The sequence below is a fragment of the Musa acuminata genome, chromosome BXJ2-6, assembly GCF_036884655.1.
Source record: "Musa acuminata AAA Group cultivar baxijiao chromosome BXJ2-6, Cavendish_Baxijiao_AAA, whole genome shotgun sequence".
NCBI lineage: Eukaryota > Viridiplantae > Streptophyta > Magnoliopsida > Zingiberales > Musaceae > Musa > Musa acuminata.
In genome coordinates, this window is record NC_088343.1 from 42,922,238 (window position 1) to 42,944,221 (window position 21,984).

At 42.9% G+C, this 21,984-nt stretch overlaps 4 protein-coding genes across 4 annotated transcripts; 1 reads left to right on the forward strand and 3 right to left on the reverse strand.

The window, feature by feature from the left end:
- The first annotated feature begins 1,458 nt into the window (after positions 1-1,458).
- Positions 1,459-5,306, forward strand: LOC135615768 (uncharacterized). The gene is made up of 6 exons (XM_065114711.1): positions 1,459-1,995; positions 3,093-3,221; positions 3,301-3,421; positions 3,528-3,609; positions 4,357-4,510; positions 4,628-5,306. Exons 1-6 carry the CDS (start codon positions 1,693-1,695, stop codon positions 4,805-4,807), a joined length of 969 nt encoding a protein of 322 aa, XP_064970783.1. The 5' UTR covers positions 1,459-1,692; the 3' UTR covers positions 4,808-5,306.
- A 1,033-nt stretch (positions 5,307-6,339) lies between these two features.
- Positions 6,340-9,806, reverse strand: LOC103989710 (putative serine/threonine-protein kinase-like protein CCR3). Its single transcript, XM_009408654.3, has one exon. It carries the CDS (start codon positions 9,653-9,655, stop codon positions 7,253-7,255), a length of 2,403 nt encoding a protein of 800 aa, XP_009406929.2. The 5' UTR covers positions 9,656-9,806; the 3' UTR covers positions 6,340-7,252.
- Positions 9,807-14,191: 4,385 nt separating this feature from the next.
- LOC135615769 (fasciclin-like arabinogalactan protein 12) lies at positions 14,192-15,095 on the reverse strand. The gene has a single exon (XM_065114712.1). It carries the CDS (start codon positions 15,035-15,037, stop codon positions 14,303-14,305), a length of 735 nt encoding a protein of 244 aa, XP_064970784.1. The 5' UTR covers positions 15,038-15,095; the 3' UTR covers positions 14,192-14,302.
- A 3,335-nt stretch (positions 15,096-18,430) lies between these two features.
- On the reverse strand, positions 18,431-19,696 carry LOC135613788 (zinc finger protein NUTCRACKER-like). Its single transcript, XM_065110826.1, has one exon. The coding sequence runs from the start codon at positions 19,592-19,594 to the stop codon at positions 19,124-19,126; it is 471 nt and encodes a 156-aa protein (XP_064966898.1). The 5' UTR covers positions 19,595-19,696; the 3' UTR covers positions 18,431-19,123.
- Positions 19,697-21,984: the final 2,288 nt, after the last annotated feature.

Genomic DNA, 21,984 nt, shown 5'->3' on the forward strand with positions numbered 1-21,984 from the left:
TGTTGTCTTTTCTGTAGCCTGCAGGATGGGTGGATGCAACTCGCGACATGTCTTTTTTTTTTTCTCGAGAACAGGTATCTCAGCTCTAATACTCGGCTTCTCCAATTGCCCTCATTCTTATCTTCTTCTGCAGCTAATTTTTCTTAACAAGATAGATTAGTTCCATTTACTTACGAAAAAGCTTCATGGAAGTTTTATTTTCTTTTGATAAGGAATGGTGGTATTTTGCAGGCGATACCGACGCATTCATGCACGAGATGGAACCATGGTCTACATGCTAATGAAAAATCTTTGCTGTTGTATACATTATGAAGCCATGCTATTCTCAAGAGCCATTCAGGTCATCCATATCAGAAAACTGTTCTCTCTTCCCTTCATATGTGATTCTCCATTCATCTTCTGCGACTCTGATGTAAATGAAAAGTCGGCTTCATGTAGCGGATTTCCACATAATTAAATCTTCTGTGGATTCTCTTGGCACCGTCAGGATTACAACTTGTTGTGCTATATAAATTTTGTTTGATGTTAACTTGGTATATTTAATCATTTATTTGATGTTAATTAATGTTCTAAATGAAATGTTGGATCCTTAAAACTCATCTTTTTCCCTTGTCTTTTTAATTATTGGCTTGCAAAAAAAACTTTAATGTCCAGTATTCCATTATGCCCTGAGGTTTGATCTCTAATGTTCAGTTTGTGAGCTACTCTCACACTCTTATCTATCAATCTCCATACATAATGTTCATCTCCACATTGCTAAGAAACACATCATTGTTCTCTTCCCTTGCAAGAATCCAAAACAGAAGACATGGAAGAGTGCATAGACCCGAAAGGTATATATATATATATATATATATATATATATATATATATATATATATATATATATATATATATATATATATATGTATATATATATATATATATATATGTATATATATATATATATATATATATGTATATATATATATATATATGTATATATATATATATATATATATGTATATGTATATATATGTATATATATGTATATATATGTATATATGTATATATATACATATACATATATATATATACATATATATATACATACATATATATATACATACATATATATATATATATACATATATATATACATATATATATATACATATATATATATATGTATATGTATATATATACATATACATATATATATATATGTATGTATATATATGTATATATATATATATGTATATGTATATGTATATGTATATGTATATGTATATGTATATATATATGTATATGTATATGTATATATATATATATATATATATATATATATATATATATAAAATACGTATTTTATTTTTTGGGTTAGAATAATTAATGAAAAAAAAAAAAAAGAGAGAAGGAAAGAAGAAAGAGACTCCAAAATCATTTCTCACAGCCCGCATCTCACGGATCGTAAAGGTCAACGTGGCGTCGGTGGCCGCCGCAACTATCGACGTCGATGACCGCGACCAACTGAAGCCCGCTCCCGCACATTTATTCGTCGGGCGCTCGCCTGCCTGCCTGCCCGCACGCACGAGATCCGCCTCTCGCTTTACCCCGCGCCGGCCGCCGTCGCACCGACTCGCTCGCCGGACCTGCCGCGTCCCCGGCAGACCAGCCGGAAGGCGAGACGTGTGCGTCGCTGCCGCTGCAGACATGGCCGAGCTGGCCCAGGAGGGGTCGTACTCGCCGGGGGCCGCCACTGCCGCGGCGGACGCGACGACCAAGAGCGTCCAGGCGTGGAGGGCGCTGGTGTGCCGGGTGGCGATCCTGTTCCGGCTCTTGCTCCAGATCCTGCGGGGGACCCCCTCGTGGGCGCAGCTCGTCTCCTCCGTCGGCCTTCGCCACCCCTTCTTCTCCTCTCCGTCCGCAGGCTACAAGCTGCTCTCCGTCGCTCCCCCCGCCGACGCCTTGCCGAACCATACCGCCCCCGCTTCAGAGCCCCTCGGGAAGCTCACGGTACGTCTTTCTTCCTGATCTGGAATCTGGGCTGTGACTGATTTGCTCAAAAAATCCTTCTTTTTAGTTGCTTTTAAGAGATTTCTCATCGATTCAAATTTGGCTTGAGATTGCGTAGAAGACAAGGTTGTGTTCTTCGTGTTTGACCCCTAATTGCATGGGTATCTCATGGTGGTCTGGGCAAACCAAGATCCCTGACTTCGATTTGGTTAGAATTCATTGCTCAGCAGCTACACTTGGTTGACGATTGATCAATTTTTCCTAATGATTGCTATCCTCACGTTTTTTCTTGGCAAAGCTGATTGTCTTGGATAAAAATAAATTGACGAATGAAAACTGGAAATCAAAGAAAGAGGTGTGCTAAATGTGTACTTAATGACGAAGGATTTCCTAGGTTAAGGTCTAAGCAAGACTGCGATGAACGGATAAGTTAATGAAATCTAAATAGAGTGCTTAGCTCGTTCCCCCATCTTTCAATGTGTGAATCACATATCATCCATCTCTTGATACAACTGGCTGTTAATTTTCCCAAGTCATGGAAATTGTTTGTCATTCTGCATTATTTTTTGTTCGTAGAATGAACATTAGGGAGGAAATAATGTAGATTGGTCACTAATATTCTTAGTCTTGATGTCAGGAGAGAAGTACCTACATATATCATTGGACTTGCAAAACCTTCTTCTACTCTTAGCCTTCGTTCACGGTCCAAATCTGCAAATTGGTCCAAGTAAGCTAGTATATGTGATTAGGGTTTGGATATGCTAATTGAAGCTTTAAATGGGTCTACAATGATGTATGCCTAATTTAGGCATGCGTGTGCTAATTGATAATGAGGCTTTGGAAGTTTGAATCGAGAATATGTAGTGAACTCACGGGCATAAACCAAGATGAAGTCTTGAAGGTGAATGAGAGAGTCCATGTGATACTTACTAGTAAATGCCTTTTGTTTAATATTTCAATAATATTCACACAAAAGCTGCCACTAAAAACCATGGTTTTCAAGACATTGTTCTTGGTTGATATTATTTTCTTAAGGAGAATTTGTTTATTGTTTTATTGGGACTGCTTTGTTTAACATAAGTTTACCAAATTTGCAGGTTGTGCTCGACTTGGACGAGACATTGATTTGTGCATACGAGACATCTAGTTTGTCATCTACAGTTCGTGCACAGGCCGTTGAAGCAGGTTTAGAGTGCTTTGACCTTGAATGTGTATCTTCAGAACAGGTTGGTCGCTTATAATCAGGTAAATTATACATAGTCCTTAAGCTTCAAAGGCTACTTATTCAGACTTGTGCTCTTGAAGGATGCTGATGGAAGCCAAAAGGTGAATCATGTCACTGTTTTTGAACGTCCTGGTTTGCGGGAATTCCTAAAACAGAGCAGTGAATTTGCAGACCTTGTTCTTTTCACTGCAGGCCTTGAAGGTTGTGGTTATTTACCTCTAATGAACTGTTCCTTTGGTGCTAGCTCTCTTTCTATGTTTTCCTTGTTTTTCCGTATTTAGTTATTTTATGCTTTCTTCTGTTTCAGGTTATGCTAGGCCAGTTATTGATAGAATAGATATCGACAACAAATTAACTCATCGTCTATACAGGCCTGCAACTGTGAGCACGTGAGTAAAAGTTATAATTATTATGACTTCAATAATCTTTATTTCAGTTATGATGTTTTATTTTACAAAGCGACAACAGAAGTATATACCACTCTGCAGCTGTCAGTGCTTTCATTATCACAGAGTTCTTGAACGTCCAAGTTGTGATTCATGTAGATTCTGCTAAATTTCATGCTTTTTCAAATTTGAGCAATTGTTTGTGACTATGTTGCAAGTGTTGTTGGTCATGGCCTCTATACCTTCTCACAAGTAGTTTGCTCTGTATGCAAGGTATCTGAGTTTTCACTGTTCCTATTACTTTCATGTCAAGCAAACTGATATATGATGCAGGGAACAACTGTGGTTTCCTTGAAACATACAAGAGTTTGTCTTTTTGTTGGTAGGAAGATGTAGCTTTCCACCAGTGATTAAGTTCCATTAAGTGCATGCTCAGATGAAAATGTCCAATTTTGCATAAACTAAACTTTTGTTAAGGTTTTCTTGCAAATATAAACTGATCCTTGTTTTAACAATCGTCCCTTTTTGTTTTGTATTGTCTTAGTGTCAACTGTAATCTATCTAGACCTTTCTGTTGTATCTCTTCCCTAGTAACATTTTAAAAGAATGGCTGTTTTATGCGAGGTCTACTTTGTTTACAATAGTTTCTGTGAAATTCCTCGTCTCTAATTCCTTGCTGATATTAGCATTGTGTGTTACAATGAAATAGGGATTTACATTGTAATAAATATATGTGCATTCTTTGAACAGGAAATATCGGGAACATGTCAAAGATCTTTCTTGTGTGTCGCAACATCTCTCCCGCATCGTCATTGTTGACAACAATCCATTTAGTTTCTTGCTGCAGCCATTAAATGGAATACCATGCATGCCATTCTTTGCTGCTCAGCCCTGTGATGATCAGGTAATAGGACATTCTGCTTTCTTGTTGGGTTATTTAGCACTTTTGCAACCGTATATCCATATATAGTTCAATTTCTTAACAAGTAATCATTTTCTAAAGCATAATTTTTTTTCTCAGCTTATGGGAGTTATTCTTCCACTTCTAAAACACCTTTCCCTCCACAAGGATGTCAGGCCCATACTGAATGAGAAGTTTCATATGCGTGAATGGTTTGAACAGCAAGGAATTCCCACCAAATGCTGGACACTGAGTGAGGTGCCCACAGTTCTTCCAAGCTCTTGTTACCAGTGCACATGAATTGCAGTGTATTTTGTTCACCATAAATCCACCCTACCAGAACCTCAATTTGTATCACCTACCAAATCTTTTCGGAGAGTGACTGCTCTTACTTGCGACGCAACAAATCTGCTGAGCATCAAAATTTGGTGTGCGATATACAAGGAGAATTTTTAGAATTCAACTGTGTATTATCTGCCATTTTAACAGAAAATTCTCCGGCTTGCTACTGCTGTGGAAATAGAATTTTTGGCATAGTTTGCTTAGGGAAAATTGCAGTGTAATTAACGTTGTATTGTACATTCATGACATTTGTTGTTGGAAATGTACACATTGTTTCGAATGGGCTTGTGGTATATTGATGATGCATGGCTGTATCATTTCATTGACCATGATCTCCTGGATTTTAATAAATCAGGTGATGTGGGAGCAATTTGTGATGCTTATGAAAAGAAGTTTAAGATGTAGAAGACAAGTTGTAAACAGTTTAAGGAATTATTCAAGTCCTCGTTCATTCTCATGCATGAGTTATGAATCTGTTGAGATTTCCATGTGTTCCATCTCCATGTCCCAATAGATCTCAGCTAGATGAAGGAAAATATTAAGGTACTTTGATATCCAATTTATGATTTATGATTTTTTTTTAATCTATTATAGTTACTGTTTGATTTGAATCTCAACTCAAAGAAAAGAAGTTGTTTCGTGTTACAATGGACAGGTTACAATCAACTCACAGCCCAAATTCATTTATCACATGATGTACAACACCTTGGAATTGGAAATTTTGTATATCCCCCCATCACAAGTTTTCAAGGAAACAAAATAAAGGGGAGAGAGAGAGAGAGAGAGAGAGAGATTAACATTTTTGTATTATACTCCAGATTTTCTGTTTTCAGACCATTGGAGAGATTATACTCCATTTTGATATTGAAGTTTTTCGTTTTGATATAATAAAATTAGAAAAGATAATCGTCTACACGTGCCATATAAAAATATATAAGGAATATTATTTTCAAACTATGGATTAAAAAATGAATCGTGTGTTGCTAAATTATTTCATTTATTGATAATAGAAAAAAATTTAATGATGTTTAAATCAATCCGACTCTATATGTATAAGAGGTCTGATGAGAAAAAGAAAATTCGAACATTTGCTCGAGGGTTAAGATGGGCTCGAATGAGTACTCTATAGTTGACCTACATGAAGATGAAGATTGGATCGATTTTTCGATCTCATCCTTCTAATGTTTAAATTATTAATTAATTGATAAAGGTGAAGTGATCTTAATGAATGACTAATAATTTTAATTTTTATGATCCGATAAATTATTTTATAGTGGATAGAATCCAGACTTAATTGGCACATGTCAAGTCCTTTGATTGGAGTAAATATTTTCGCTATCAATTGGAGTGCCTACGTAGTAGAATAAATCATCGACCTCCAATGAAGCTTCATGAGCCGCCTGAGGTCGGCCACCTACAAATCCCATCTACCACCGGTGGATGGCGAGGAATGAGAGGACATGCGACCCACCGAGCGCAGCCACGAGAAATAAATAACGGAAGCTTTCATTGACGCAATACATCGAGCACCAGTCGCGCTCTAGGTAAGAATGATGCAGAAGGAAAAAAGCAGATGATTCTTAGCACTCCACGGGACCCCACAGACAGCACGCAATCTCGCTGCAGAAAAGTAGCAGCAAAGTCAGAAGGAAGGTTTACCCGCTTCCCCTCGAGCCATGTCTGAAGACGCTTGACGAAGTACGTCATGGTGCAGCCTTGAGATGAAGAAGCTTGTGTTTCCCATCGTAACTTAAATTTCACTGGATTATGCAATTAAATCCAAGCTTCCAGGGAGGATCTTCTTCTTCGATGTGCTAATACCTGACAGATTGGTTTGAACCTCGAGTTGATTCAACTCGATATGATCTCATTTGTCAAAGGCCACAAAGACTTGAATTCTGCAGGGTTCATGTTTCTTTATCAGTTGCTATGCTATCAGCAGATCCTCCAATTCTCGACTGTCGGCTGCCATTTTTACTCGCCAAATTCATGTCATCCACCAAAGGCATTTGAAATCGCCAGCAGCTACCCACCTGCTTCGGTTGACTTGTGTGCCAATTCCATCCCCTTACACGAGATTGAGGACCCCAATCCCTCCACCGTGCCAATTAGACTCCGTCTTCGTCTCCGTTTTGATGGCTTCAGCATGTACGTCGCATCCGTTGACCCGAAAAGTCCAGCACAAGCCAAGAACTTGACTCGTCGTCGCGGTAATCGACGAACAATGCTTGGAATCGAAAGAGACGTGCGTCAATTCATCAAACAGGTGTCGGAATCCTCTTCCGGTGTGTCTCAGCTTTCAATGTTAATTGAGATTGGACTACGATTCCGAGCAAAGAAGTTGGAAGAATCCATTTACAAACATCGATGAACAAGGTATCAATCAATGTGCGATATATCACGTCAGTCTGCCGATGCAAAGGACATGCTTGCACTGGAGATGCTCCCATGGCTCTCCTCGCAGAGTGCGAGCGCGCTCTCGAGGTTGGCGACGATGTCGGTCATGCTTGGTCGATCCTTCCCCTCGAGGTTGACGCAATGCACGGCGGTGTAGGCCACCAGCTCCACCGCCTCGGCTTCGTGCAAGCCTGGCTGCCCCACTCTTGCGTCGAGCTCCTTGCCGACCTCGCCTGCCACGACGCAGGGCACCGCATAGTCGACGACGCTGGTCGGATTCCCGTCCTCGTCCTTAAAGATTGCATTTTTGCCGGTGAGCGCCTCGAGCATCACCACTCCGAGCCCGTAAACGTCGCTCTTCACCGTCAGGTGGTGCATCCCGTAGTACTCGGGGTCCATGTACCCGATCGTTCCCGCCGCCCTCGCCGACAGATGCTCCCCCTCCGACTCCGGTCCCATTAGCGACAGCCCGAAGTCCGACACCCGGGCGACCCAATTCCCGTCGAGCAATATGTTGGAGGACTTGATGTCGCGATGGATGATCGGGGGCACCGCATAGTTGTGGAGATACTCGATCCCTCTCGCTGCATCCAGCAGCACCTTGACTCGCATCTTCCATGAATTCAAGACGCTCGATTCCTCGCCGTTCTTAGGGTGTAGATGGTCATACAGAGCTCCGTTCTTCATGTAATCGTAGACAAGGAGCCTCTCTTCCTTCTCCTCGCAGTAGCCCACCAGGCCGACCAAGTGTTTGTGGTGGAGCCGAGAGAGGAAAGCCAGCTCCGATTGGAAAGCGCTCTCCTTTTCCTGGAACTTCTTCGCCCTCGGCCCTGTCTCGCTTCTCTTGATCGCCACCTCCCGCCCATCGGGAAGTTTCCCCTTGTACACCGTTCCGAAGCTCCCGGCCCCGATTTTGGTCTCCAAGGAGAAATTTTTGGTGGCGGCGGCAAGCTCCGAGAGGCTGAACTCCTCGGCGCGGTCCTTGAACGAGGACGGGCCGCTTCTCTGCCGCCGCATGACCCGCGAGCCTTGTCGCCGGAAAATTCGGGACCGCGACCCAGAAGGGGACGTAAAGGGGCTCGGGACGATCGATCCGGCACCCGTAGCAGACGAATAAGCAGCATGAGATCCTCCATTCCCAGCTGCCGTAATCGTTGGTTGAACGGAATTGTGCACCTTCTTGCGCTTGCAAACACCAATCCATACGCAGTAGACGATGGAGCAAACGCCGGAAAATGTTCCGACTGACCCAATGATGGCGAAGGCCAGCCACCTCTTGTTAGTTTTCGTCGATGAAGTGGCCGATGGTGGCGTCGAAGGTGCCGATGACGGTGACGGCGGGCGTGGGCTTGGTTGCACGACTCCACCACCACATCGCTGGCATATAACTCCAGAACCCGAACACAGGGTCTCGGAATCGGCGAACAGCCCGCAACCACAAGAGCTTTGACTGGAAGTGCAAACCCCCGGAAGAAGCGTCGGCAACTGAAGCTTAGTCACCGCCGGGTCTTTCCTGTTCGTCCCCCAACAAAGCACGTTAAAGTTCGCCGTCGTTAGGCCGCAGGTGATATTGCCAGCGGCGACGATGAACTCGAACGGCGTACTATTCGTCGGCGTGTACTCGCCGCCGGTGTCCCCGCCCCAGCAGACCACCGTGCCGTTGGTTCGCCTGATGGCGCAAGTGTGGTTCGAACCCAGCGCGAGGCTTCCGAACTCGAACGCGGAGCCCATGGGCCGGGTCGCTTGGCCGGTGTCGTTGTTGCCACCGCAAATGAGGCTGCCGCCGACATCGATACCGCAGACGTGGGAGTCCCCAGCGACGATGGTCGACATGTTGGCGCTGGCGAAGGCGTCCTGGATCGTGCGGTTGCCCGGCCCCCAACAGTTGACCGAGCCACTAGCGTTAACCGCGCAGGTGAAGTCCCGACCAGAGGTGACGGAACTGTAGGAGCCGGAGACATTGGGAGGGAAGCCCCTGTACTGGCGCCACCACTGGACGAACGTGCGGTTGCGGTCGACCGCCGCAATCTGGGCTTCGCCGACGGCGAGTTCCTCGAGGGCAACGGGGCCGTTGTAGACGCGCTTCCTGGGGAGCGTGCCAGAGGAGGAGTTCGCGGCGTTCCAGCAGAAAAAGGCGGTTCCGTCGGCACTCAGGCCGCAGAGGGAGCTGCGGCCGCCGGAGATGGAACTGAAGGAGATGTTCGGCAGGAGGGGGAAGGGTTGAGCGTCGGCGACGCCAGCCCGGGCGCACTGGACGCTCCGGGGGGAGGTTCGGGCGACGATGCCGCAGACGATGTCGGTGCCGTGGGCGATGGCGATGGTGGAGGCGGAGCCGGTTGCTCGGGCGGGAGCGAGGAGGACGGCCAGCGTCGCGGTCACCGCCACCGCAGCAGCGAGACGAAGCCTCATCGGTCGGCGGCGGCGCGGGGGGCTACAGGTCGGGGATTCCTCCTCTCTCCCGCATCGATAGCCAAGCGAGGAGAGGCGCGCAAGGAAGAGCGAATAAACCTGCGCACAGTGGGATCGGCGACCGCAGCCATTGTGGTGTGCTTTAAGACAATAAGAGGGAAACGCGGATTGGGTGGGGGAGTGCTTTTTGGACAATTCCGAATGGGGGGCTCTTTTCTTCGTTTCCGTTTTCCTTCTTTCGAGAAGAAGAACGACCGAGTAAAAATTAAAAGAAAATCCCAAATAATAAAAATAATATTCATGGCTTTTCTTTTCAATAGAAAGAGGTTTTTTTCATATTAATAAAAAGTATGTGTATTTTAGTACGAATGGGGAAACGGTGGGAGGCATATGCAGATGCATCCGTGCTTTTACTGCAGCACTTAATTCATCAGGTCTCGATCATTAATACATCTCGGAAACTGACATCGACTAAGGTACATCTACTTATTATGTCCACCGTATTACGATATAATTTATCGTCATCTAGTCTAGTTAACGATGGTGTTTGATCTTAATGTTGGTGTGAAGCCACGAGAGCGTGAGACGAACCGAGGACTTCTCCGACCGAGCTACCATTTCCTACGACTGGCACTTGCTGACCTCGTCAACGGTCAGACCAACGAGCATTGGGTCAAAGACGCGAAGGGCGTCACGGCTACTTCTAGACTCGGTCCAACTCAGAGAGAGAGAGAGAGAGAGAGAGAGAGAGAGTTAGTGAGCGGGCGGTGATCGGATGGCGTCGCCTGGGATCCGTGGATCTCACGTGCGCGGGCGAAGGAAGAAGACGCATTGAACCCCGCCGCTGGAGGCACGCACCGACCGCTGCTGTCCTCGTCGCCGGTAGCGGGGCCGTGGGTGCTGGGTTTGGCGAGGCACGGAGAAGGGGGGGTGGCGACGCCGTCACGTGAACGGCGCCTCGTCCTGCAGCAGAGCCAGGAGTGGGCGTGTCGTGAATGACTCGCCGTGAGCATGAGTTTGAGGTGGCAGCTTGGCTGAGTCTGGACAAACCTCAGCTCGGTCACACAAGTAACTCGTCGAAATCACCATTACAAGTTAGTGTGACTCGTTCGTTGACATGGGTAGACTCGCACTTAGACGATCTCTTACCACTTTAGCAACGCATGGTTGATACCATAACAGCAGCTACGTAAGAAAGATTGAGGTGAGTTGGACAAACTTATGGTATTATTCTTATAGATGAAGTATATTTGATTGCATAATAATTCGAGGATATATCAAATTTGACTTAAAAACCTTCTTAAATCACCTAAAAATAAAAGTAAAATAAAACTAATTGAATCACTATGTACATCATATTTGCTTATCACGTCGAAAGATCGAAGTGTGTTGAATAAATTTTATGATTTTATATTAATAAATGAAATGTACTGTTAGACAACAGATATGTCATAGCTGATGAATCAGCATGACTAGGTCCACGGGTCGATGTCGGGAGCTTTCTACATGGTGACTCGGATGATGAGGTACCCGAGCTCTTGGGAAAGAGTGTTGATTGACGTTGGTCAAGATCGGTTTTGAATGGCAACTCCTTGGTGCTGGGCGGATCGTGTTTCTGTGCCGAGTCCCTCAACGTCAATGAGTAGTTGTCCTCCTACAAAAATTGCCTTCGTCGGGTGCTACCCGACCGTGATCTCTCCGATGAGCAAGTTAGTAATGAGAGGGATTGTTTTTTTTCTTCTTTTTTCTTGCCTCCCCCTGACCACAGACCAGCTAAGGGTTTTATACTATGGCGCGAGGGTTGATGGTGCGTCGATTCAACATCGCTATTGCTGACCCTCGAGAGATGGGATGACCCTTCTGAGTAGTCGTCGTTCTGGGACATACAAAGTAGCGTTAGACAACACTGTCCCGAGCTCCCAAGTCGGGATGTGTAACATATATTCTTAGTATGAGCTTTCGGGATGGGACGAGTGGTGTAGGGCTCCAATTTAGCATGTGGTGTCAACGATGATAGGCCACAAAAAGATACCATACTACACATTTGTGGAATCAAGATGAAACTAAGCTGCATTACACAATCGAATGTAATAAAGTTTATATATAAGTGTTCACTATAAAGTTGTCCAACTCACCATGCAGAATGATCTCATTTTTATTTATTTTAGTGGTTTTAAAAGATTATTTTATATATTTTCATATTAATTTATAATCGAGCGTGACATATCTTATTTGTAACGTAATACTATAAAATTTATTCAACCCAACTCAAACTTTGCTAATCCATGAAAAATATGACATAAATAATGATAGAAAAAATCTTCACAATAATGACAGCACACGGGGGAGACTTGGTTAACAATAAGTGGGCGTACGAACAAGAAGGAATGATTAGGAATTATTTCCTCCAAAAAAAAATTCATGAAATATTTCTTTTTTATTTTTTAATATCAAAAGTTATTTTTATAGTAATTAAGATTAATTATTTTTTATAAAATTTATATTATTCAAGAGTTGTCAGTATATTCTGAAAAAGGGAATCCCATGTTAAAACTAATCAATATGGGTTTTTTAATGAGAGAAAATAATAATTGCCAAAATTGATTACCGACATCCACTGACCAAGTGCCACGCGTCTTAGCCTCCACGTAGACCAATCACTCCCACGCTAATAATTATAATCAAGTCAACGAAATAAATCAAAAATCAACCCGGTGGTCAATCCCTACCACACGAATCATAAAGCTCATCACCACCGTGCATTTCTCGGGGATCAGCCGCTCATCATCGTAAACAAATCCGGGTCGGTTATTCCCGCGCCGCCCGTCGCCCCTCCCGTCCTATAAACAGCGGAACGCGGTCTTTGCCGTCGTCATCTCATCGACTCCAACATCCCGAACATCATCCACCAATGGCTTCCCAAGGCGATTTCTAACAACCCAACCGCAGCCGAGTCCCTCGCCTCTCCCCGATCCGTCACCTACTGGTTTGTGCCGACCCCCAAATCATTGGATTCGGGGACTTCTGGATAGAAATCGTGAGTTTTACTGATAAAGCTGTCGCCTTTGTGTTGCTTTGATACAGCTGTGGCTCTTGTGGGTACGCCCTGAATCGGAGCTTCACCGATCGGGACGCAGTCGTGGGGATTGTTGAGGAGGAGGACCAAATTATTCTTCCGGAAATGCCGGAACTTCGTTGGCGTCGGATAAGAAGACGGTACCGCCTCATCGGCTGGGTCTGATGGCTCCGACTCTGTCTCCGGAAACGAGAGGTTGCGTGGAAGAAATACGCTATCAAGATTAGGGCTCTGCAGCCGGCATCTTCATCTGACGAGTCAGGTATTCCTCTCTCTTCCTGATGTCCATGGACAAGTCGACATCACATATGCTTCTTGATGCTAGAATATCAGATGCACTTGTAAAGGATGTTTGGACCAGGAAAGTTGTCTTTGATCTGTTTGTAGTTTTGTCTCAGAGTCTTAAATACACAGAAATTTGTTTGCTGTTGAGTAATGGTGGGTTTAGATACATTTTCATTATGTGAATTAAGTTGGTTATGAATGAAAATTCTTGGTGTAATCAGAACACTTGCTCGTTTCTCTATTTGTGAGTGATTTCTCCTGTGTAGTATTCATCTTAGAGTTTGCATCTTGTGGGAACATAGTCTTGACTCCCTGAGCCATGATCTTGGTAACATTTTGACATGTGAGCTTTGTGATATTCTAAATCCGATGAAACTGGATATCATTTTGTTTGTCAAAACAGAGCTTGAGGTTAGTAGTTACATTGTTAGATCAAGATGAGGTGGAGGGTTTCATTTGTAGGTTCATCTTGCATGAGTTTTCTTTGGAAATAATCTAATGATTATGAGGGGAATTGGTGGGAGAAAGAAGCATCCCAACTTTAGGCCATTGGTTTGTGATGTTTCACCAGCTAACTAGGTAAGTTATGGTGTTTTCTTATCTTGGCAACATTCGCAACTTTGCATTTACTTTCTTTGGCCAACGTCTCTTTGCTTATCAAACAAGATCTCGGTGTTTGGAGATGATGAATTAAGTGGTTGGATGAAGGTTGCACTTTGTAGCTAGGAGAAAGAAGACTAAGGACTATACCAATTCCATAGTATCTAATTTTTGTTTTCCTTATTTCCACTTGCAGAATCATGAGAATTGTTTTAATGGTTTCTAACTCTTGTTACCTACATCAAAGTTAAAGATCTAGTTACAATTTTGTAGCTACCTTATTGCCTAGGTGAATGAAAAGGTCTTGAAGATTCTCGAATATACACCAGAAATTCATTTTCTACAGCTAAAATTTTGTCGATATGAAATTTTAGTAGAAATATGTTCTTCAAAACCTGATCTTTGTTTAACAGTTCTAGGCATACATTGTTGAATTTCTTAGGTTGAGCAGATTCATATATACCTATAGTTTTAAGTCAAATATAATAAAATGAATCACAAGATTACAATCCACATTAAAGATATTTGGTAAAATAAAAATTCAAATCCATGACAAAGATAAAGCAAAAGAAAAGAAGGGAAAAGAAATAAGCAAGGGACACCAAACTATAAAAGAAAAAAGTACAATCTTCCACATTTACCTAAACAGCTTAAATCATCAAAATATTGGGAAGATGCAGTAGTACTCAATAGATCCACCAGAGGGAAATAACTGCAGCTGCAAATACAATACCTCCCTCATACGTGCATTTTAAGTTCACTGCAGCTGTGGCTCCACTAGAATCTGAAGTGCCTGAAGGGCTTTCAGCAATGGAGCTTTCCTTCTTTTTTGATTTGTTCGGTGCAGGTGCAGCAGCAGGAGCTGGGGGTCCAAAGATTTCTAAAGGAAGGAGTACCTGATCAAGCTTGTACACAGCTAGCTGGCTATCCGAGTATACCGTGCTGGCGATGGAGGTATTGACAATTCCTGTTGTTATGTTCACTGAGTTTCCAATGGTTGTCACGTTCAATGGGTACCTACCATTGTTAACATCACCCGCCTGTGTTCTTACAGGGTTGCTTATTGTTTGGAACTGAGAGATCGAGACGATGTAAGGCAGTTCATGGAATTGGATTAGCGCAACCTGTTGCTGATCGGTGAGGGAGTTCATTGTGCCAGAGGGGAGGCTGGAGAAAGCACTATCGGTGGGCGCAAATACGGTGATGCCGTTGACGGAGTTGTTCAGCTGGTTGTTTATTTGGTCGCCAACATGGGTGCTTTTGAGCAGGCGGATGAAGGTTCCGAACTCCCCTGCTTTCTCAAGAACGGCTGTGATGTTGGGTGGGCCTGCTGGAGCTGGAGATTCTGCCAGCTGAGCTGAAGTTACAACAATGAATTGGACAAGAAAGAGGAGGGTAATGGCACAAGTGAAGTGTTGCATGGTTTCAGTTGCCTCTTTTCGCTTCAGGAAGATAGGGTATGGACTGTTATGACTTCTTTCCTTGTGCATTGCTGCATGGAGCTTTGGAAGGGGGGTTTTATGCTGGTGGTGGAGGGAGGAGAGAGAATGTGGTGGGTCGTGGGATTGTGTCCTACACCAAACTCAATGGGACTCTCCAGCTAGTTTGCTCAATATGGTCGCAAATGTTTGATGTATGACAGTAACATCACTGCTGTGATTCTTCCTCAGAAAGCTAGCATGCAATGATAGTTGTCCAAAACCATTAGTGAAGAAAGAGAGTGATGCTATTAAGCTACTATTCCCCTTTCTGCTTTATGTTGATATTAGTACTTTCTTGAAATCACAGACATATATATATATATATATTGATATGTTGATGTTGCATGTTAGTGAAAAATGTTCACTGCAACTTCTAATAAGATTCTATTTTGTATGTTACAGAGAGAAGATACCTTCCTAAGATAAAGATCATCCAATAAGATTGCTGATGTGCTGCTCTCTTTAAGATGGTTCTTTACCATGTGACTTCAGGTACTCAAGGAATTCATAGGTTCTTTTCTTATGTGTGCATTCTTTGTCTTGATCTAATTATCATATGTAAGCAAGCCTTCATTATATTTGTATTCTCTTGGAATGCTTGGTCAGAAGATATTCTGTTCTTTCATTATTGTTTGTGAGGCATATTCAGAGACAGGTAGCAGAACAATGAATGCAAGAGACATGGCAACCAATGGGGCAGAATTGATCTGTCAAAAGGCACAGAAAAGTGAGCAAATAATTCAGGAGAGGGATCCCATTTAGATTGTGTGATAAGAGCCTTTTTCCTTAAAGTTCATGTTTGGTAATCTTTTTCACTCAAGAGTGTGCTGTTAAATGCCCCCCAAAGAAGTTAGAGAGAGAAAGTGGGAGTCACATGCAATAGATTGTTTCAGGTTTGAGGTGGCCCTTCTCACATGCATCTTCATCAAAACATTTCCCTCACAAGTTATGATACTGCCCAACTCTTTCTTCTTCACTCATCATTTACAATTTTCTTTTTTTGGAGGCTGTGGAAAAAATTAATTAATTTCGTGTGATGTTAGAATACTAAAGCGTAATGAAATCAACCAGTAAATGCATTGACATAATTATGCCATTGCCAAACATACAACTTAGGAAATTGCAAGCCCATTATTTTTGGCACCACAGAATATATTAGACCTTTTCCATTTAATATACTTTTTTAGGGTTTTTACATGTCTATCTGTGCATCTACCCCTATAAAATTTAGTATAGCACATACATGTCTCATTGTATTCTGGTTGGTTAATCATCACCAATAATAGTTATTGATCCGAATTTAAATTAAAACTCAAACACCTCAAGCATTCTTAATATTTTCACCCTTCAACCTACTAGATGTGTAACCCATAGTGATGTCAATATTAATTAGAATTTTAATTTTATTGTACTATCCAGTTATACATGTATGTGAATTTTAAAATTTCTTAAGACATGAAATATATTAAAGATTAATCATCATTCGACATATAAACGTTCTATGGAAGTTATTATGAAAGGAAAATATCTAAGTTACTCTCTACCCATCTGCTCGCATGGACAAAAGTTCAAGGCAGGGTTGTCTCCTCTCGGCCACCCACATGAAAAAAAACATCATGAGGGGATGTTGGAGTGGCTAGAAGAAGTTATTTCCTTCAAGACCAAGTATAAAAGTTGACTCCCGACGTTACGTCGCAAAGCTCATTAAAAAAAAATCGATATCCACTAAGAGATCTCGATCACTAACTTGAGAATTGAAGGGATCGGATCGAAAATTTTTTTCCTTAGCATTGCTCTTAGTGTATATGACATATTGAGAGCTCGATACTTTCACCTTATAGTTATCTCGGAGTCACCTCAATCATCGTATCGGACGCTCCTATGTCCTTGGGATGACTATGGACGATGATTTCCCATTACAGCAGGATATATATGATAAACTAAAATTTGAAGGAGCAAATAAAAATTCATTAGAGGAAAGTATATGTTTCCCATGCATCAGTTGATTCCATCTAAAACTGAGAACTTATTCTACCTACAAAACAGATTAAGCAAAAGAGTATGTTGTTAGAACTGCTTATCGATGTCGAGCATTGCAAAAGTCTCCACTGTCATCTTTCTCGTTGCTACAGCTCCATGCATGTTTGGTGTCACACCTCCATGGTTGCTCCCACAGCTTCGAGCTTCAGTTCATACTCACAGAGCCACACACGCACAATAGACCACAGCGAAGCACACAAATTGGATCTATCCATAGTACATGGAAGTCAAATGCTTACGTCTTTTCCAGGTTTCTATGATATAGTCTGCATTTCTCACCGAGTCTCTTAAAATGACCAAGTAAATACTGATAGCTCCTGATCTGAACTCACCAGAAACAGCCACCGTTGCCGAAGAAGAAGCCCATCTGGTCCTCGCTGTATCCTCCGGCCTCCGCCCCTTCTCCTCCCATTCCCAGGAGATCCATGGTCACGCCATCGCCGTTCTGGTTCATCGACGACGATGGCGGTGGAGCCACCGCTTCCAGTCGCCGGTTCCATCCTGTTTCTGTTCCTCTGTTTTCCGGTGCAGTCTCGGAGGGCAAAGCATAGGGTGACATGATTGGCTCAGCAGCAGGAAACCCCAGCACTGCATTCCCGGCGCCGCCGTCTTCCTCTGTCGGCTTCTTGCCTGTGGAACTCGTGAAGAAATCCGTGAAGTCGGTGGGCGCCTTCTCCTGTCTGCTCCACTGCGAGTCTTTCAGCTTCGAGTAGGAGTCCATGCTTTTCACCGCGTCGCAGAAGAAGGAAGATGATGCAGGTTTGTTTGACGCAGTGCTCCTGTCGTGCTGGTAAAGCTGGAAGGCGCTCCTGCTCGGGTCGCTGATCCAATTCTCCTGTTGCTGATAAGAGTGGATGCTACTCTTCCTCGGATCAGTTTGGTGATTCGGCGTCAGAGTCAGGAAATGTGACGTCGAAGAGTCGCCCGGTGGAAAATTCTTCTCCTGCTGGATCTGAAATTGCTCCATGTTGAGTATACTCTCCGTGCTCATCGCCTGACCGGGGAAGCATGTGGACGCGGGCATGCTCATGGTTGCGTTCATCACCCCTGCCTTCTGCAGCAACGCCGTCGCCGACGACTCGGTGAAGGTACTGGCTAGATGTGGCTGGTGAATGGAGTTCATGCAAACCAAGCTTGCAAGCATCGGTTCATCGATGCCAGCGTAGTAGCTCTCCTTCCCTGCGTCAAAGAATGAGGCTGAGAGAGTGAGAGATTCAGATAAGCTAAGGAAATCATTGTAGACTGTAGAGTTGGCTGCCACAGATTTCTGTTCCCTCTTACCATAGGCGCAGACGTTTGATAGTGAAAGATGAGGTCCTAGTCCCTGTGATTCCTCTGTAGATGGAGCTCCATGATCCATGAAGGAAGAAGATGACCCACCGAAGAAATCAAACGTAGAGGACTTCCCATTCAGACCATTTTCCTCCCTTAATTCGTCGAGAGATGCGTTGGAGAAAGAGTGATTGGCCGCGAGCGGTGGTGATGCCACCTGAGCCATGCCGCCGTAAGTGCCGGAAGAAGAGTACATACACAAGACCTCATCGTAGCGAGACTTCAGAAGACGAGTTAGGCACACTGGGAGAGATGCCACGAAGTCGGGGTCATCGGGAAGCATGGCAACAGAGCGATTCAGCTGCCCAGCTGATGGCGCATCCCGGTCATCATTCAAGACCGCGTTCGGCTGCTCTGCCGTGGCTTCAACTCGCAGGGGAGCTTCCTGGGGAGAAGTAAACCCGATGTTGGTGTAGACCAGTTGCTCGTTCATGTCGGGAAGTTCAAAATTGCCGCCAAAGACGTCGACATCGGCCCTGGTGCTCGGCTCTCCGGCGACCGAAGAAGGCAGCTTCATGCTCTCCTCTAACAGCTTGCAGCAGAATGCCCGGTGCGCCTCGTAGCTGTTCTTTCTGCCACATGCGAAGTGTTCGTGTGTCCTAATACGAGCTCATAACTAATAGGCCGATGAATCAATGGTGTAGCCATTGATGCTCACCTGGAGAAGGTACTGCCGCACTCGCATTGATGGTCGCGCAGGATGTGGTTCTTCAGGTGGGCCTTGAGATCCGCCTCCACGGCATAGGGCTTGGAGCACTGAGGGCATATCAGATTCTTGGTCCCGTGCTTCCTGTTGAAGTGCTTCTTGATCCCGGTGATGTCGCTGAGGGCGCGGGACCGGTCGTTGTAGACGCAGGTGGGCACGGGGCAGATGTAGGCCTTGCGTCGCGCCGGCGTGCCGCCGCTCTTCTTGAGCTCCCAGTTGATGTTGTGGGTGCGCATGTGCAGCTGCAGGTTCTGATCCCGCTGGAATCCCTTCCCGCACACCTCGCAGATGTATCGGCCCGTCGCCAGCAGATCCTCCGGCTGCAGCGCCACCACCTCTGCATCGGGATCTGTTGCACCACCAACACCTTCTCTCGTTATCCATGGTAGCGAACTCCACATTCTCCACTGACAGCACATATATCACTCAAGTACAAGAAGAAGACAAGGGAGTTCTGCAGTGTATGCATGCCTGGGCGCCCTGCCGGTCTCGTCTTCCTTCTTTTGCGTTCATTAGGGTTAGGGTTTGGCTCCCCATGGTTGCCTGCGGTGGAAGCTTTGCTGAACATTTTCCTAAGTACACACTTCCTGCAATCAAAACAATCGTACGCACTCTGGAATTCGAATCTAAGATATGAAGTAGTACGAGACAGTAGCATTAAAATCCACGACTAATATCGATTACATGACTGAGATGGAGAAAAAGCGTGCACAACAATCATGTGGATAGATGTCTGCATGAAGAGATAGGCTTCTTCCTCACCTCTGTACGTAAACTCTTTGATGGTAGGAAAACTTTGGGCGACGAACTATGCAGCAAATTCTAATGCAATCTACTTATGCAGCATATATATCTCATGATCTATGAATTGTCGTGAAGTGACACTACCGAGATTATTAAGGGGAACAGAATACAAGGAATTCCAATCAGCAAGCAGATGAAGGATGAGATAGTCATCTCCAAGAAAAGAAGTCAATCTTGAACAGCATCTATGCATCAAGAGAAATGAGATACTATACACTAAGTCACAAGATAACGTTACTCTTTCTGTGTATGCATGGCTCGAATCCATTGCCAAAACTTAGAGGTATCCACTTTAATAGAATAACACATGCTTAGAGTTTGGCAAGGCAACAATACTGCATATCAACCCTATTTTATATGTACATATATGGTAAGTATCTTTAATATCTTAATAATGTAAGACTTATCTGTAATCTATCTCTATATGGCACATAAGAATCTTTTTGTCTAAAAACTTCTCCTTTCATTTGTGGACTAACAAACCCTAATTTTACATTCTTTTGTTTATATACCATAATATTATTTTTTTATATTAATAAAATACAAAAATTAAGTTATGATTTAAACTCAATACATGCAATATAACTCTTAAATTTCTTAGATATATGATAGTGACCTCGAGTTTATATCTCTGACTCATGAATTATCATTTTCAACAATGATTAGATAGGGTCCAAATCCATTTCCAAAAAAAGAAAATTATCTTGATCTATGATTATCTGCTTTATAAGATGCTGAAGAATTGTGAAGACAATTAGGACTTCCTATTTAGGAGTACAATGTTTTTAATTCATCCATTCCTATATGTGGCAAAATTATCTTTACTTTGCATGATAAGTTTGTATGCATGCACACTCAATCTTGAATTATAATTAGCTTTACACATTGACATTTGCATTGGTGGAAGCCTGATATAACATATTACTATTTTCCATAAAATTAATCTTGGAAGTATAATTTTCATATCACAACAATTTGGTGCATGTTAAAAGAAAGCTAATTTTGACAGTGCAAATTTCAAAGGAAATTTAACAAAGATGAATTACATAAATAGAAAATTTCTTTTAGAGATAGGCAGGAGATTGTGCACAGTGTTAGCTTCAAATACCATCTCATAACAAATAAATACAAAACTATTTCCACATAGATGAACCCTAATATCATTTGAAGTTTTGATCAACTTCACCATGAACTCAGGTACTTACCACAAAAAATAAATACTAGAGTGAAATTTTGACCTCCGCATATTATTGACTTTTTTTAAAAGTTTATTGTTTAATTGACAAATAAATTGATGCCTATTCAATGTAGGACCAATCTAAAACAGTTGCATGCTGAAGAAGGAAAGCTTGGAATAGGCATGGAGTAGTAGTCCAAGAGAAGGCTTGCTCCATCCATGGATGATAAGTAATTGTGCTCCATGGTCTCTATGTGATCCTCCACTTTTAGAGAGGAATAGTGTGTGCCAAGAACACTGAGGGAAGTGCAACAATCACCACTCAAGAAACACATCACCTTTGGTTGTTTCCAAGGTATTATATATTGGAAACACAAGATCCTAAGTGTATGTTGTGGTTCATATACATAAATCTAGTTTGATTGTGATGGTTGTGTAATTATTCTCTTGAATAAGACATGCATCACATAGTATAATAGCATCAAAAAAATCTATTTTTTTCACTATAAAGAGAGGAAAAGAAAAGGAGAACAAATATTGAAGTGCAAATATCTTTCAGTTAAGCAAAAAAAACTTGAAATTTATAGCGGATCTAGAAATGATTTCCTGAAACACTATCAACTAAAATTAGTAAAAAAAATTAAAAAAAAAGGGTCCAAAATTCGAGATTTATTCGCTATGCAAAACCGAAAATTATTTAAGGTAGGAATGAATCAACAAGTCATTTATGGAACCCTAGTTTCTTTCAAAATTAAGGTGGATAATTAGGAGACATGAATTGTAGCATAAAAAATCACATGCATGTTCAAAAGATAAGCTTACTAGTGA

Excerpts from the sequence above, each read along its gene's own strand:
- LOC103989710 (XM_009408654.3), bottom strand. The coding sequence starts at position 9,655 with ATGAGGCTTCGTCTCGCTGCTGCGGTGGCGGTGACCGCGACGCTGGCC.
- LOC135615768 (XM_065114711.1), top strand. The coding sequence starts at position 1,693 with ATGGCCGAGCTGGCCCAGGAGGGGTCGTACTCGCCGGGGGCCGCCACT. Across the intron at positions 3,422-3,527 it reads TTTCACTGCAGGCCTTGAAG|GTTATGCTAGGCCAGTTATT; the intron begins GTTGTGGTTATT and ends CTTCTGTTTCAG. Across the intron at positions 3,610-4,356 it reads AGGCCTGCAACTGTGAGCAC|GAAATATCGGGAACATGTCA; the intron begins GTGAGTAAAAGT and ends TTCTTTGAACAG.
- LOC135613788 (XM_065110826.1), bottom strand. The coding sequence starts at position 19,594 with ATGTGCTGTCAGTGGAGAATGTGGAGTTCGCTACCATGGATAACGAGA.
- LOC135615769 (XM_065114712.1), bottom strand. The coding sequence starts at position 15,037 with ATGCAACACTTCACTTGTGCCATTACCCTCCTCTTTCTTGTCCAATTC.